We start from the raw sequence: 15,686 nt of genomic DNA, 5'->3' as shown, positions 1-15,686 counted from the left end.
ATATGAAGACCAGGGCCCTAGCAGACACTTCAACTCATCAACAGGGAGGAAAGGGAAAGCCAAGCACCTGTCTCCATCCTGGGTGTGGTTTTATAGACTGGAAGATCCTCATATCCTGCGTCAGATCCGCAAATCCTGTGACAAATCATCAAATCCCAGGATCCTCAAATCCTGCAGTAAATTCTTGAATTCTGCTTTAGCCTGTGACTCAGATGTGTCAAAGGGTTTGGGGTGCAAATATGAGGACAGAACTGGTAGTGTTGGTGATGGAGGGGGCACAACTGGGCAGCACACATATGACAGCCACAATCCAGGGCAGCGTGACTTATGTCACGCCACGTAGACAATGTCTTGAAAGACAATGTCCTGATCAAGAGAAGGAAGGGGCAGACAGCAATTCCCAGGGGTGGATGTGAGTGGGGGTGAGCTCGGGTTACAAGCCACAACATTCCAGAAGCACTCAAATACAGATCCTCCACTCTAGAACACGACCGTGCTAGACACTGAAGACTTTGCCAGTTACTGGTTCATCAATCAGTATAGCCTTCATGAGCAAGATCATCCATAATACTGTCTATGCACAGCTCCAAGATCATATCAACTCCAACCATCTCCTGTGTGATTGCCAATCAGGCTTCAGATTACACTTCAGCACAATAACAACTAACTTACAAATCATAGACAATGGCCTTCTGGCCACAGTTCAAGATTACCACTACCTCCTGATAGTGCTGGACTTCTCAGCTACCTTTGAAACTGTTGACCATCTCACTCTAATCCACACACTTAAGTCTCCCCAACAACATCCTGATTGATTGATTGATTGGTTAATTGTTTTGAATATTTATAGAGCGTACTGCTATTCCAGAAACGGGGAGTGCTGGCACTGTAGGATTGTTGGGGGAGAATCCAAGGCCAACTAGATTTCAGGAAACAGATATCTTTTCAACAGTTTGAGAAATATGTTTGTCTCCTTCATAGTCCAAAGGAGAAAATGAAAACTATTTCATGCCTTCACTTCGACAACCAAAAATGCCTAGCCTTCAGGTCTTGGGTGGCGGAGCTTGGGAATGGGGAATAACTGAATACCAGATGAGGACCTAATTCTGCTGGCAAATAAGAGTTACCCCCCCCCCCCCTTTAAATAGAGCACGGGTCAATGATGATGAAACAATGACAAAGGTAAAGGCCCTTGAACACTTTTATTGAGGGTAGCCAAGTTAAGGAGGTTAGATGCATGTAGAAGTGGGCTCTCTTTTTAAATTCGAAAATTCACTGGTAACCACCGTCAGTCCATTCACATGAGCACCTCCAGTTCCCAGAAATTCTCCAGGGCACCGTATTATCATTGATCACCTTCATCCTCTGGATGGATCCCCTATTATCCCTAATTGTCAACAGTAACATCAATATTTACTACTACACTAATGACACCAAAATCTACTTGAAAGTCTTCTCTACTCCAGACATCCATTATCTCATGCACTGCATGCACCTCATCCAGTCCTGGATGCCATCACCATTCCGAAACTCAGCTCCACCAAAAAGGAATTCCTGCTGGTCAGTAAGAAAAACACACACAACTAGTCCAAATCTGGCTCAGCAAAATTAACCTGAACACATCCAACTCCAACCTCCACCAAATACCAAGTCAATTTGAATCAAACAGATCATCAATTTAATCTGCAAGAAGCAGGTCACCAATAAAACCAGGCTACTTTGTACCAGCACTTTCTGCTACTGAAAGTGACTCCCGAACGGCCGTCCAAGCCTTGTGCTCTCCAATCTTGTAGTAACTTCTGGCCATTTTCTTTCAGAGTTTACACTGCCACCCTTAAGGGCATCTACATACCAAAACATGCCCCCTTAAGAGCCTGAATAAAAATGGCCAATTAACCCCCACCTTGGTGGAACAATACTGGCCTTCCTCACTGTCCCATAAAATCTTACAGATCAGCTCTATCATATACAAATCCTTCACGACTATACCTATCTGGCTCAAAAGCTCACCGTCTACGGTGATTCCTGTCACACTCACAGCCAGGATACTGGTTTGGGCATGAAAAAGTGAAAAATATAAATGTCAACAGGCCTTCTCAATCTATGCACCAAGGATCAAAAACATCAGAACTTACTCAAACCGAGCTCCAGTTTCGGAAAGATTAGAAGAGACACCGCTTCAAAGAAGACTACATCACAACACAGTGACAGTCCCCTTTCAATGCCCAACTCAGCTTTGGACTGTATCTTTGCCTCTGACCCTGTGCGATGCTCTGCTGATCCATGACTTTGCGTTCACTATACAAATACCACATACATATATTCCTATATGCATTCCTGTGCCCTAGGTATTAGGTGGCTTTACATGTAACTCATATTAGAATATATAGAGCTAATGAAATAGATGGAACTAACCAGAAGAGTACAAAGGAGTGAAAATTGCAAGTAATTTATAACGCATATAGTGGCATAAAAATGTAGTATATAGCAAAGGAGTACATTGAGGATTAGTTCAGGCAGTGGTGCAAGAGTTGCATTTTGAGAAGGTTTCTAAAAGTAAGGAGATTAGGCATTTCCTGATGCTTAGGGGTAGCAAGTTCCAAGTGCTGGAATTCTGTCTTGGGTGGATTGAGTTTCAGGTAGATGCTGGACACAAAGAGCAGTTCAATGTAAGTGGCTTTATATACAAAGTGCTTAGTAAATTCTAGGTACAATGCCAACAATAATCTGTGGTACCTGTCAAACTCTATGGTGAACATTCCATAGTTAAACAATATCTCAAATCAAATAGTAAAGAGTTATAAGCAGCTTGTTGAGTGTCATGTGTGACCAACACTGTTGAGTGGAATTTGTGGAACGTTTCCATCCAGCTCCTTAATGATCTGCATCCCTGGAAAAGGTTTGGAGAAAACTGAGGGCCCAAACATGGCATGTATCCCATCTGCCGTTTTACAACTGATGACGGATATAATGCACTTGTAATATGGTGAAAGGGATATCTACAATGCTTGAATCAGAGTAACCCATCCGACAAACTCTAAATCCGGCCCCCAAGAGGTAAGTCTTTAGCAGTTCAATATTTAGGGCCTTATTTAGCATTTGGCAAGGATGATATCCTGACACAGACGATTCTGACATCTTGTTGACTGTATTTACAAGAGCCAGGATGGGATATTCCTTCACAAACAGGTCCGAGATCCCGTCCACTGTTTTACAGGTGCATTATAGCTTAAGGGATCTTGTAATAGCGCAGCCATTTCTGTCTAGGAGTTTCTTGTCCGCCTAACTTTACAAAATGCCCAAAATAATGCAAGGTCTTTGGATTATTTTGTTATTGTTTGATTTGCATAGATGGTATGGGGCTTGTATTCTTAGGTACACATTTGAAAGTTAGTGTACTGTCTGCAAAACCACAGAATAATCAGAAAATTTGCCACAGTAATACGTCAAAAAAGTAAAAGAGGCTTTTAGGTGGACTAACAATGGTAATTTATGAGAGTATAAAAGTTTTAAAAAACAATATGAAGGGAAGTTGGCAACTAATAGGTAAATCATTGCAGTTTAATTGTGTTTTAAATTCAGGGATGAGTGGGAACGAAATCTTACTCACTTTTTCTCAATCCCTTATTACGTCAGTCGGATAGCAACTACATACTGTGCCATTTACCATTCAGACATAGCGCTGAGCAATTTCCACAATTTGACCAACAAGTTCCTCCAATCTCAAACTACATCGCTTTTGAAAATCCTTTTTTGAAAAATTCAATTTCGCAGTTGCACTGAAAAGGCACCGCCATTAATCCAAGCTTCCGTGCACAGCTGCTGGTAATTGTTTGCCTTTAGCTACTTTTTAATGTCTTTCATGCATTCTGAATTTTCTTACATGCAAGATCGGAGGCAAAGCAGCCCCAAAATACCAAAGGAAAAAAAAAATCAATGGAGACATTTAAAAAGCTTTATTTTCCCAGTTTGCCTTCGAGCTTTGTTGTCAAAGATATTGTTGTTATAATGTGAAATCTAAGACGTGACTTGATTGTGGTCTGGACTATATTGAAAGCACTTGGGTGTATGTTTCTATTTTTTGGCACAGCCTCAATGGGAGAGGCAAACGGCTGTTCGTCTAAATGTGTATAACAGAATTACTAGTTGAACCCATTACAAAGTACTAGTTTTGCGGGTAATCCAGCATAATGTAGCACCGTACAGAATATTCTGCCTCCAGCGTTCAATTTGAAAGGTGAAAGTTCTTTAAAGCAATATTTACCAATGTTTCATGGATTCTGAATCAGCATGACAGTTGCCCATATTGACCAGCATGAATGCAATTTTAGTACGCTGACTGATTGTTGTGCCTGAACCTATATTGATTATATTGGTATATTTCCAAACTTTGGTGAAGTGAGAAGGCTGGAGAGTATTGTTTGCAGGACTATGTTTCCTTGACCATATGGCGGTATCATACCATAAGGGAAGGCATTTATTAGGTCATGGAACTCTGAAGTGACTTGCAGTATCCTTATGAATGTAAAGTTAGGGGGTATTTTATTCCTTATAATGTTTGGGCTTTCAACCTTTAAAATGTTAATTTTACACGTCCTCATAATTACTCATTTGTATTGTGCTTTGTACTGGATTCCTGGAATTTCTAAGCAGTCTAAATATCAAATTACTTTAACCCTATTGATGCAATTCAGTTTCCTTGAGCAGCAAAGGAAGACTCGGATTCAAATGTGTGACCTTAACGTTACAACTGTCAACTCACTGAGCCATGACGCTAGGAAACCCAGGGTTAAAATGCTTGAAATATATCATTTTTGTTGGGGGGGCACAGGAGTTAGAAGTTGTCAAATTATGTTGCTCCTCTTCTTCGCCTCCTCTTTTAAACTCTTCTTTTAGACCTTAACCTTGACTGAGTTGTTTTGTTTGTCTTAGCAGCTCTGGAGCTCCTGCTCCCACAAATCTCTCTGTTCCTTCTCAACCCCTAGTCAAATTTGCTTATTTTGTTTTATAAAACCGGCATCGCTTTAAAGTTTTTTGCACTGATATCCATCCACAACCTTTTGCTCCTGACATAATACACCAGACTGCTGTGACCATTGCTGTTAGGACCTTGGCAACACTATTCAGATGCCCACATGGACTAACAGCTAACAACCACCACGTAGAGAACAAGTCAGCCACTCCCACTAGAACTGGGAACACAACCACAAAACAGAACACTGCATTCAGTATTAGCTCCATGGATTGCTATCCCTGACTACAGAAAAAGATCCATAGGCTGATCTGCCTTCTCATGCCAGGTGACGAGACTCTGGACCTTTTGTCAGCCAAATACAGAATATACAGGCACACCTGAAATTAAGAAGTGAGGTAAAAATTAGGCTGTTGCTGAGATAATTCACCAGAGTGCTGGGCCCGTCCCACCAGGGCCACCGCATTCAGATAGCCACATGGACTAACAACCAATAACCACCATTCAGAGAAGACCAAATCAGGCACTCCCACTGGAACTGGAGACAGAACCACTCTGCTCCCTTGTTTCACCTTTTACCTTAACACCTCTAATCTTCTGCAGCAGTGTGTTATTTGCCCAGTCTGCATACTAAAAATGGCTCGTACATATTAATCAAACAAAACATCACCCCCTATAAGACATGCCTTTTCCACTTGCCATTATTGTGACAGTACTTTATCTATGCTCTCAGTTCCAATTAAGCAGGAAGTACTCCATGCAAAGATCTGACACTTAGCTGGTGAACAGGTAGGCTCTAACATAGTCCATCTCTGCAGGTCCCGACCAAAATAATCTCTGCCTTACTAGTAATCATCTGTAGGTCGACCATAACACAATTAAGCAGATCTCCAGCCACTCTACCTCCCCTTTAACCTCCACCCACCACCACAAGACCTCAAGTGGGCACTCTTCTGCTTCAGTCAGGAGAGAAATTATTTGGAAAACAGAAATCACAAACAGGGATCTGCTAAGCAATATATAGAAGCCGTCTATTAACACCATGAACCTGTGTGTCTGTCTCTCACACCCTTAGGTCTATCGCACCACTAAGCACTGCATTCCAAAATAAGAGCACTTTCCTGTCCCTCATGCATGACGCCAATACGCTACCCATATGGGCACACATCCAAGGACAACACACCTTAAACCACATAATCACCTACGGTGTAGCAAGCTAGCCATCCAGCAAAAAGCTTAATCTTAATTATGGGTTTGAAGCACAGAGTAAATATTGCAATACAATGTATTAATCTGTTGTATATGATTTTGATGGGAAACTAATATTCACAGCAAAGGTTCCTTCCTGAAAGCTGTGTATAATGATTATATACTGTAATCTCACAACATATGGTACCTTTAGTTGACAATGTTTCAACGATGGAAGTTTCTTCCACTGCCCCTCCCCACCAGGAGCTCTGAGACTGAGCATGTATGTGAAAGACTGATGCTTCTTCCAGTACATCTACTATCTCCCTCGTGCCTTTTGGCGGGTTCCTAAGTAATTGAATCAGATCTAGGTGTGTATCCATATTAAAGTCATTTATCATTGGAATTAAATATTGGCTCTGTTAATGCTGGGCACAGATGCAGGACAATAAACACATTTTGCATTCTTACTTGACAAAAATTACAGAGGGGAGAATTAGAAGAGTTACATCTCCATCTCATCGTCAAGGTATTAAGATGTAAGTTCCGTGTGCGAAAAATCAAAATGAAACGTGTGACATTATGGTAGGTTTGAAAGGAAAGAAAAGGTCATGCCTGGCCAAATAGAATATAAGTGCATATGCTCTTGTATATTTTCAGTGAAGAGCAGTTCCCTACATCTAGAGAATAACTAAATGTGAAGTCTGAGTTCCAAGGCATAATCTAAAATGCCAAGCGGTCCATAATCTAAGAACATCCATATTACAGTTAAAATACTCTAGGGGTTTGATTACAAGTAAAGGTGCTATTTATTTCACCTGGTAAATACTGATACCCTGGGGTTCATTATTTATCAGATGCGATAAATAGAACCTATTATAAATTATTGGGGAATAACATGGTTACTTTGGTGTTTAACACACCAAAATCCGCATAGTACGGTAAATACCGTAAATATTTACCCTGTTACATTTAATGAACGTTGGGTTATTTAACACTTCCGATAATTATCAGATGCATTAAATAAATCCAAACTCATCATTTTGTCCATTGTGTAAACAGGGGTTTACGCACAGGACCGAATTAACCGCCCAACTCGCAATCAGGGCCTAAGGTTCTTTTTAAATTTCTCTTAAAAGCCATATGATCACTCGACAGCTTGACAAGATCTTTCCTGAGGAGAGCCCTTGGAGATTAACGCGGTGCATGCAGGAGATTGAACACCCATTGGATTACGTTAGCAAGAGTGTTAGCATATGAACTACATAATCCAAACGCAAGTCTAAGAAATTGCACTGGGAACACAGAGTTTAGACTGCGAAATGTATTTCAAATCATCCCTTCATAAGCATTAAGGAATGACCAAGTTGCAATTTGTATATGTTCTACAGCATAGCTTAATTTGGAAGGGATTTTAATTTTGTAGATTTGTATTAAATTATTAAAATACCCACTCCCCATAGAGTTGTAAAGAGTTTAAGAGAGCTAGTGTGACTAGGAGCTTTATTGCTCTAATTTGTAATGTGAAACTTCTCACTTAAATTGCTGGAGAAGGTTCTGCTTAAGAAGACATATTTCTTTACCTTTTCCCGCTTTTCTTTGCCCAAGTAACAATTATTTTCCTGCCCTCTTTTCTTGCCATCAAAAGCTAATTTTCCCTTTTTGTTATATTTATCATAACAATGTCCTTTCTCCATAGTTGTGCAGCACTCTCAGGGTTCTTTGGAGATCTAATTGAGAGAGGCCAAACAGAATTATATCATCTCTCATTTTCATGGGGTGTGGCCCCATGCAAATTATGTAATCACTTTGCCGCTGAGCCTGCACCGTATTACCGACGTGGGTGCAGAAGCAAACATGCCTTTAAGAGGTGCACTGAAAGTGCACCACAAAAAAGGTAGTATACTTACAGTGCCCCTCCTAAAGCCAGCCCTCTAGGGGGAGAAACAGGGTCCCATGGACCCCTCAGACATCCCCCTGCAGGTGGGTGCAGTCATTCAATGCACCTGCCTGCAAGCTGATCTCTTATCACCATGAAAAGTGCAGGCGGTTGCTGTCTGCACAGTGACACAGGGAGCAGCTTTGAAGCAGCTGCTTCATGTTTCGCTTGAATGCTCTGCCCTGGGGGAAGTACGAGTTCATAGCAGCCCTGAAGCCAGCACATTCGTTCTAATCCAACGCACTTTCCTTGTTTGTATCCGGCGCAACTTTTGAAAGGTGTGTCGTGGTGCAAACAAGGAAAGTGTGCCGTACTCGTAAAATGTAAATGTAAATGTTTTTGAGCTTGTAAAGCGCACTGCTACCCGTCCATAGGTTTCCTGGCGCTGTATAACTCTGGGGAACCCGTCCTGGCTTTCCCTGTGGGATGGTCCCTTGCTGGGAGTCCCCAAGGTGGAGCCAGGCATCCCCGGAATTGGTGGGGCCGTTGTGGAGATTAGGCAAGCTAATGCCCAGAGTTGCAGAGTGGAACCCCTGATTAGAGTAAGCACCGAAGCGAGAATTATCGAGTCCGCTGACCAAGGTCCACGACCCTGCCGCGACGGGAATTGAACCCTGGTCCCGGGCCGACTTCTGCTCTCGGGCCTGCCGCCTCTAACCAGTGAGCCACACTACTCGTATATGGCCCTAGGAGAGGAATCCCTTACAGCAATCTGCTGAGCACAGGGTTACTGCAAGATGTGCTTCAAGTAACAAAATTCAATTTATGTTCCTGAACACAAAGAGTTGACATTAGCAACTGTAAAGTTATGGTTAGGTCAGAGTTTCCATTGATAAGGCATTTTCTCTCTTTCTTCCTTATAACTTACAGCTCTTTGTCGAAAGTGCTCAACATTTTTTTTTTAAGTTCATGTTCATTGGGTTCAATATGGCAAGCAAATTTCACACTTATCTGTCAAAGGGGAGGGGTTAAAAATAAGAGGGACGGTCAAAAAGTGACTTTTCTATTTTTAATCCCCATTTGAATTCCCATAGTGATCTTCACTTTCTACTGCAGAAAAAAACCTCTGAACAGGATTACACCAAACTTTGCTTGCAAGTAGGACTTTCCTCAAAGAGCTTCTTTTGCTGGTTTGGTGTAAATCTCTTCCGTGGACGTCAAGAAATTTGCATTTAATTATCATTTTGGCATGAACTTGAAAGGGTTAAAAAGTTAAAGATATATGGAAGGTTACTCTGTGGATGTTCTCAAACTAATTTTGAAAAATATTCACCCCTGATTGGATGAGGGAGAGGTTCATCCTATCATCTATTTAGGGTCTGCAATCTCAAAGCCGGGTCCACAGACCCCAGACTCTTTGAATGGCTGGTCACAACTTGGTTAAAAATGTAAATCCCCCCAAAATAATAAACAATAATGGAAAAAGGACCCCAGGATCTGCATGGCCGCTCAAAGGTGTTGCACAGTAGGTGTTGGCTGCTTATTATGGCCCTGTGGCTGACGCTTGCAGAGAGTGACCAAAGGCCATTTGCAGTGGGGGATGGGTGCCCACATGTTGTCGAGCGCCATGTCTGGCAGAAGGCCAGCAAATGGAAGGGAATCCCTACTGCACTAGGCAGAAGGCTGTGCAGTGTCGGTATTGTCCATCCACAGGTGATTTGGGTGCAGACACTAGCTGTAGGCAGAAATCCATGTTCCACCCTTAGCAGGCTATTGGCCTGGCCTGGCCGAAGGCAATGTGCAGGAGGGGTTAACCGCACATGGTGGGTTGGGTAAAGGCCTTTCCGTAGGCCAGGCCTTACAGCCAGCTCCCATGGCAGGTTATGCACAGGACTCACTGCAGTTTAGAGTGCATGTTACTTTGGCTGGCTGTCTTGCAACAGCCAGGCTGATAGGTGCACTTTTAACCTCTCCAACCCGAGTTGTACTTTAAACCTCTCCAACCCGAGTTCTCTTAGACAGATATGTGGAGAGCAGACACAGGCCCCCAGTGCCTGAGTGAGCAACGAGCCAGCCCACTCCAACCATTCCTGACTCTTCTTTCATGCTGCTTAACATTATCAGCAACATTAGAGCAGCATCTGGATTGGTTAGGGGAATTGGTTCAGACCATGCGTTCCGACGGACTAGAAGCACAAGGACCGGCAGAGGTGTGCTAGTGTATTGCAATGGGAAGTACATATTTTATTTTTAAGTTTATGACCCACTGACTACCACTGTGAGAAACTCGCACTGCTTTCAGCCTCAATGCCAGAGCTTTCAGTCGTGGTCCATTAAAAACACTGTTTATAACGAGCCATGATTGAGAGCTTTGACATTGACCTTAAAGGCATTGCTGGTTTCTTAAAGTGCCTGTCAGTTGGACAAAATAATTGATGTGCTTGCCTCACCAATTATCATGTCACCAGCCGCCACTGCTTTTACATACTTTAAAGGGAAGATCATTCTGAAACCGCCTGTGAGGGGAATGCAGTACTGTGTAAACAGCATACAAGAATCAAAGGAAACTTTTTTTTACACTTTAATACATATTTTATTAGAGAAATGGGTATGTTTACCATTTATTTAGCTGCTCAAAATATTCTCCGTAGCTTCTTAGAAAGGAAGGACCTGATGTACTACTAGAGTTTGCAAATGAGGGAGGTGCAGTTTGAGATGCATCTTATGTACCAAGAGGTTGAATCACAAATTGGATTCTCATTCGCAGAAGGGAACAGGCTGTCTAATGAATATTAATTGCACAAGTCTCAATTTGGGACCCCTGTAACTGTCTGTGGATGCAAGGATGAAAACATGCAACAGATAGCAGATGTCTTCCCATGCATTTGCTTTCTCAAATGTTTCCTTCCCATTTGGGACGTCATTATGGGGATTAGAGGCAGTTTAGCATTTGAGCAGCAGTTACCACCCAAACTTGGGGGTCGATTACTGTTTAATGGTTTCTGGCCACAATTGTGCTCACAAACAGTTGATACTAACCCTTCCAAACAGGAATCAGTGGTGAGCACCCATTTAAGCGCCATCGTCATTCGGAGGAGCACTTGTATAATAGGATAGACTTATCCAGTTCGTAGTGGCTTTTATACATTGTTAAAAATGCATTTTGTGGTTGCAAATCCTTTGAATCGCAGGGATGGCGACAGCAAAGGGACTTAAATACATCTACTGCACTGGACTATTTTATTATCTTTAGCAAACCACATTATGTATTTTTCTTTAATTGATGGTTTCTTTTTGTCATCAGATGGAGCAAACGTGTGATGACATCGATGCAATGTTCAGCAACCTACTGGGGGAAATGGACCTCCTTACACAGGTAAACTGCACCCCCACTCAAAAAATATAGTGTGGTATATATGCATCTTAGGACCTCTTTTCATCTAAACTGCATCTTGCATCACTACAGAGACCCATGTAGAAAGGATGTCCATGCTGGATAAATAGAAAACAGCAGTGAATTTATACGAAATTAGAGCATGGCATTTTGATATATTGCCGACAGAATTGCGAAGATTACATCATTGCACAGGGTCGAAGTATGAAACATCTGTAGGCATATATATGGAACAGGCCTTTTCTGAAAAATGTATCATTTCTTTTCATGCTGAAGCCAACAATGAATTCATGTGTTCCTCTGTGAGACCAAGCAAGTTGTGCTGAACCTAATTTTCCATTTGCTGTATGCTTATTGACTGTCTAAGAGAGGCCTGATTCTCCATTATTTTAAAACTACTGTGTATGCGTAACGCATGAAAACTTGTCTCATAGTGTGTTTGTGCTCTTTGATGGGTGTCAAGACAACTAAGTGTTTTGCACATTGGACTGCTTTTGCAAACGCCACATATGGTGGCAACATGGATAGCTTTACACTGAGTGGCGGTGGGAGGGAGAGATGATGCTTTGGACTTTGAGGGAGGGAGATACAGTGTTTTCTTTGGGTCCATGTGGAAGGTATTAGTGTCATGCAGTGTCTTCTGAAAAGGCAATTAGAACAACATGGCCGCTTACGTTAACACAGGATTATCGAGTACAGGAATATTGTGAAACACTAATACATAGGCAAAATATTGAGGAACAACCTACTGAAAGGTAAGGGCATATAGGGAAGAATAGATTTACTATTCTTAACATCACACCAATGTACCTTGACCACATATATGTATATATGTATATATATATATATATTGATATATATATATATATATATATATATATATATATATATATATATATATATATATTACCTACTGGCGGTCGCCAGTAGGTATATATAGTTAGGATTTTTTCTCTATGGGTTTTTTGAAAATTCTATGTCTAATAACTTTGGCGTTTGTGGACGGAATTGGCTGAAATTTTCAGGAAAATGGCACATTTTGTTTCTGAGCAGCCCCTGAAAATTTTGGGGGGGTTCGTCAAGGGGGGGCCGAGAAAAAAGGGGGGTCCCAAAACGCGTTTTTCCCATGTTAATTTCCATAGGGCGGTTGGCCTCACTTTTAGCCCGAACGGCTGAATGGATTTGCACGAAACTTGGCAAAATTGTAGGGACTGGTAGCCCGATGTGCCTTTTGTAGGTCTCAATATATGTGCTTCAGTGGATTTTGAGAAATTAATGTTCAAAAAAAGATATATATCTGTAACAGCGGACTGGGCAGCGCTCCGCTACGCGTACTTTTCGCGCAACGGAGCTTTGTGAAGCGAAGCTGATTGGTTCTCCGGCGTCTGTCAACATTCCAAACAGTCCGTAGCGGCCGCCATCTTGTCTCTCGGTAGGATCGAGAGACAAGAGGAGGCCAAAGCGAAGGGGCAAATGACCATAAGGGGGCATAGTACATTGACTATGTATAAAGTATATAAAAATATATAAAAAAAAAATAAAAAAAAAAGTATATAAAAAATATATAAAAAAAAAAAATATAAAAGACATCTCATTTGACATCAATGACCACATCACTGATGATATCATTCATGTGACAATACAATGCATCTCCTCACATTTTAATATAACCTCTGTTTCACCCAGTGTTAAATACAGAGTATAATTTTTGAAACCATTGACACACCAATACTAGTTACTACATACGTACTCACTGATTCCTACGTCTACACACACATTCACTCATTCACCCATACAATCATTCATACATACAATCACTCATCTTTACAACACTATCATGTGCACTCATACACCTATACAGACACTCACACTCTGCCACTCATCCATGGAGTTACTCACACACCTAGTCAGTCCTGTAAAGAATCAATCACACTTCCATTTTCTTGTCTATACAGTTAAACATAGAGCACCTTACATTTTCAAACATATACTAACACATACTTACTTTCTTATACAATCATTGATACAAGTACACATTGATCTGCACAGAGTCACACACCTCCCAGCCAGCCACACACACACTCAGTCTCCCATACAAATACTTGGACAATCAATCAATAACCCATATAGTTAATCATATAGCTACTGATCAACACATGCAGCAGTTTACAGAACAACAGACATAATGATGCACAAATTAAGACAGTTTAGTCACTAACCCATGCACTCAGTGAGACACATTTAATCACTCACTCATACATTCAGTCATGCACCTACTAAATCCTTCGTCCAGACACTTATACATCTACTCATTCTTCAATATGTAAAACATATTTAAACTTTACAGAAACACACAGTCACTGGATGACGTCATCAGTGATCTCATCAGTGATGTCATTTGAGATGTCATCAGTGATGTCATCAGTGATGTCACTGACCATGTCATGAATGATGTAATATGTGACATGATCAGCAGTGGATTGCGGGTGCGCGATATATAGTTAGTGCAACTAACTATATATGGAATTTCAATGGTTTTGTGTGAGTAAAATAAGGTTTTTTAAATGCTAATTCCTAACTATATATGGTCTATAACCTATGGTTTTTTCAGTGAATTTTCAAGGTTTTGTAAATGCTAATTCCTAACTATATATGGTCTATAACCTATGGTTTTTTCAGTGAATTTATATATATATTCACTGAAAAAACCATAGGTTTCACACCAGTTATAGTTAGGTGGAAATTTTACTCGCATAAAACCATTGAAATTCCCACGTTATAGTTAGTTGGACTCACTATAACTTGCGGGTGCAATGCACTGCTGATGACGTCACATATTACATCACTCATGACATGGTCAGTGACATCACTCATGACATCACTCATGACATCTCAAATGACATCACTGATGACAACATCCTTGTGACAAAGTGGCAGACCTCCTATCAGCATAAAATAACCTTTGACACACACATTCAAAAATAGAAACTAACATTTTCTTAAAAAAGGAGAAACCAATACCAATTACAACAACTTATTAGGTAATTCCAACATCTACATACACATCCACTCATTCACCAACAGTTCTATATAGTCACTCATGCATGTACTTACTCATCATATGTACTCATACACGTATACATCCTGTTACACACTAATACTCATCCATATAGTTACTCACACACAAATTCACACATGCAAATAACCTATCAAAAAAACATTTACTTGATTATACTGCTATATACACACCACTACACATACTTCTACAGAAACGGGAACATATTTACTCTCTTAAACAATCAATTATAAAAACACATACTCACTAACCCACCCATACACACAATCATCCACCCATACAGGCTTGCACACATGCTGTCTTCAAAATACATACAAATAGTGAGTCACTCATTCATGCATCTGTGCTCTAAGTAATATCCCCCACCGAACCATACAGACACTGATACTGATACTCAAAAAAACAACTAATAACCCATATACACACTCATGTAGCTACTCACCAACCCATGCAGCCACTTATACACAAAGTGAGACACAGATACAAATATTTAAATATTTAAACATTACTCGCTAATATATGTATTCACTAAGATACATTTAATAAGTCAGTTAACCAATCAATTTTACACAAAAAAAATCCATTTAGACATTTATTTACCCATTTATTCTTCCATCAACATTTAGATATACATATATAAAAAATATTTATTTTTCAGAAAGATACACATTCACTGGATGATGTCATCAGTGATGTCATTTGAGATGTCATCAGTGATGTCATGAGTGATGTCACTGACCATGTCATGAGTGATGTAATATGTGACGTCATCAGCAGTGCATTGCACGCGCAAGTTATAGTGAGTCCAACTAACTATAACGTGGGAATTTCAATGGTTTTATGCGAGTAAAATTTCCACCTAACTATAACTGGTGTGAAACCTATGTTTTTTTCAGTGAATATATATATATATATATATATATATATATATATATATATATACATATATATACATATATAAAATTTCTATGGCAAAATGAAACCCCTCATTTTGTTCCTTATCAAATTAAATGTATTAAGTGTTACCACTTTATTCCAATCAAGATGACTTCAGGTGTGCCATACATTTGTCATAAGTAAGACTGTTAGCGTTCTAGTTGTTCTTTAGAACACTCTGGGACGTTCTGTCATTGGGCTATAGTTGGGCTACATCTGGCTGATATTTGGGCTACATTTG

The 15,686-nt window shown here is 40.5% G+C and overlaps 1 protein-coding gene across 3 annotated transcripts in view; it reads left to right on the top strand.

Moving 5' to 3' along the window:
* Nucleotides 1-15,686, top strand: part of APBB1IP (amyloid beta precursor protein binding family B member 1 interacting protein) — an 812,218-nt gene that overhangs the window by 243,227 nt on the left and 553,305 nt on the right. For all 3 annotated transcript variants that reach the window (XM_078663434.1, XM_078663435.1, XM_078663436.1), the window contains one exon: nt 11,344-11,415. In XM_078663434.1, the coding sequence (XP_078519560.1) occupies nt 11,344-11,415 (72 nt within the window). The remainder of the gene's footprint in view (nt 1-11,343; nt 11,416-15,686) is intronic.

This window comes from Lissotriton helveticus, chromosome 10, assembly GCF_964261635.1.
Source record: "Lissotriton helveticus chromosome 10, aLisHel1.1, whole genome shotgun sequence".
In the NCBI taxonomy this organism is placed as follows: Eukaryota; Metazoa; Chordata; class Amphibia; order Caudata; family Salamandridae; genus Lissotriton; species Lissotriton helveticus.
The sequence above is the reverse complement of the archived record's forward strand: the minus strand, read 5'-3'. Positions and strand labels throughout refer to the sequence as shown.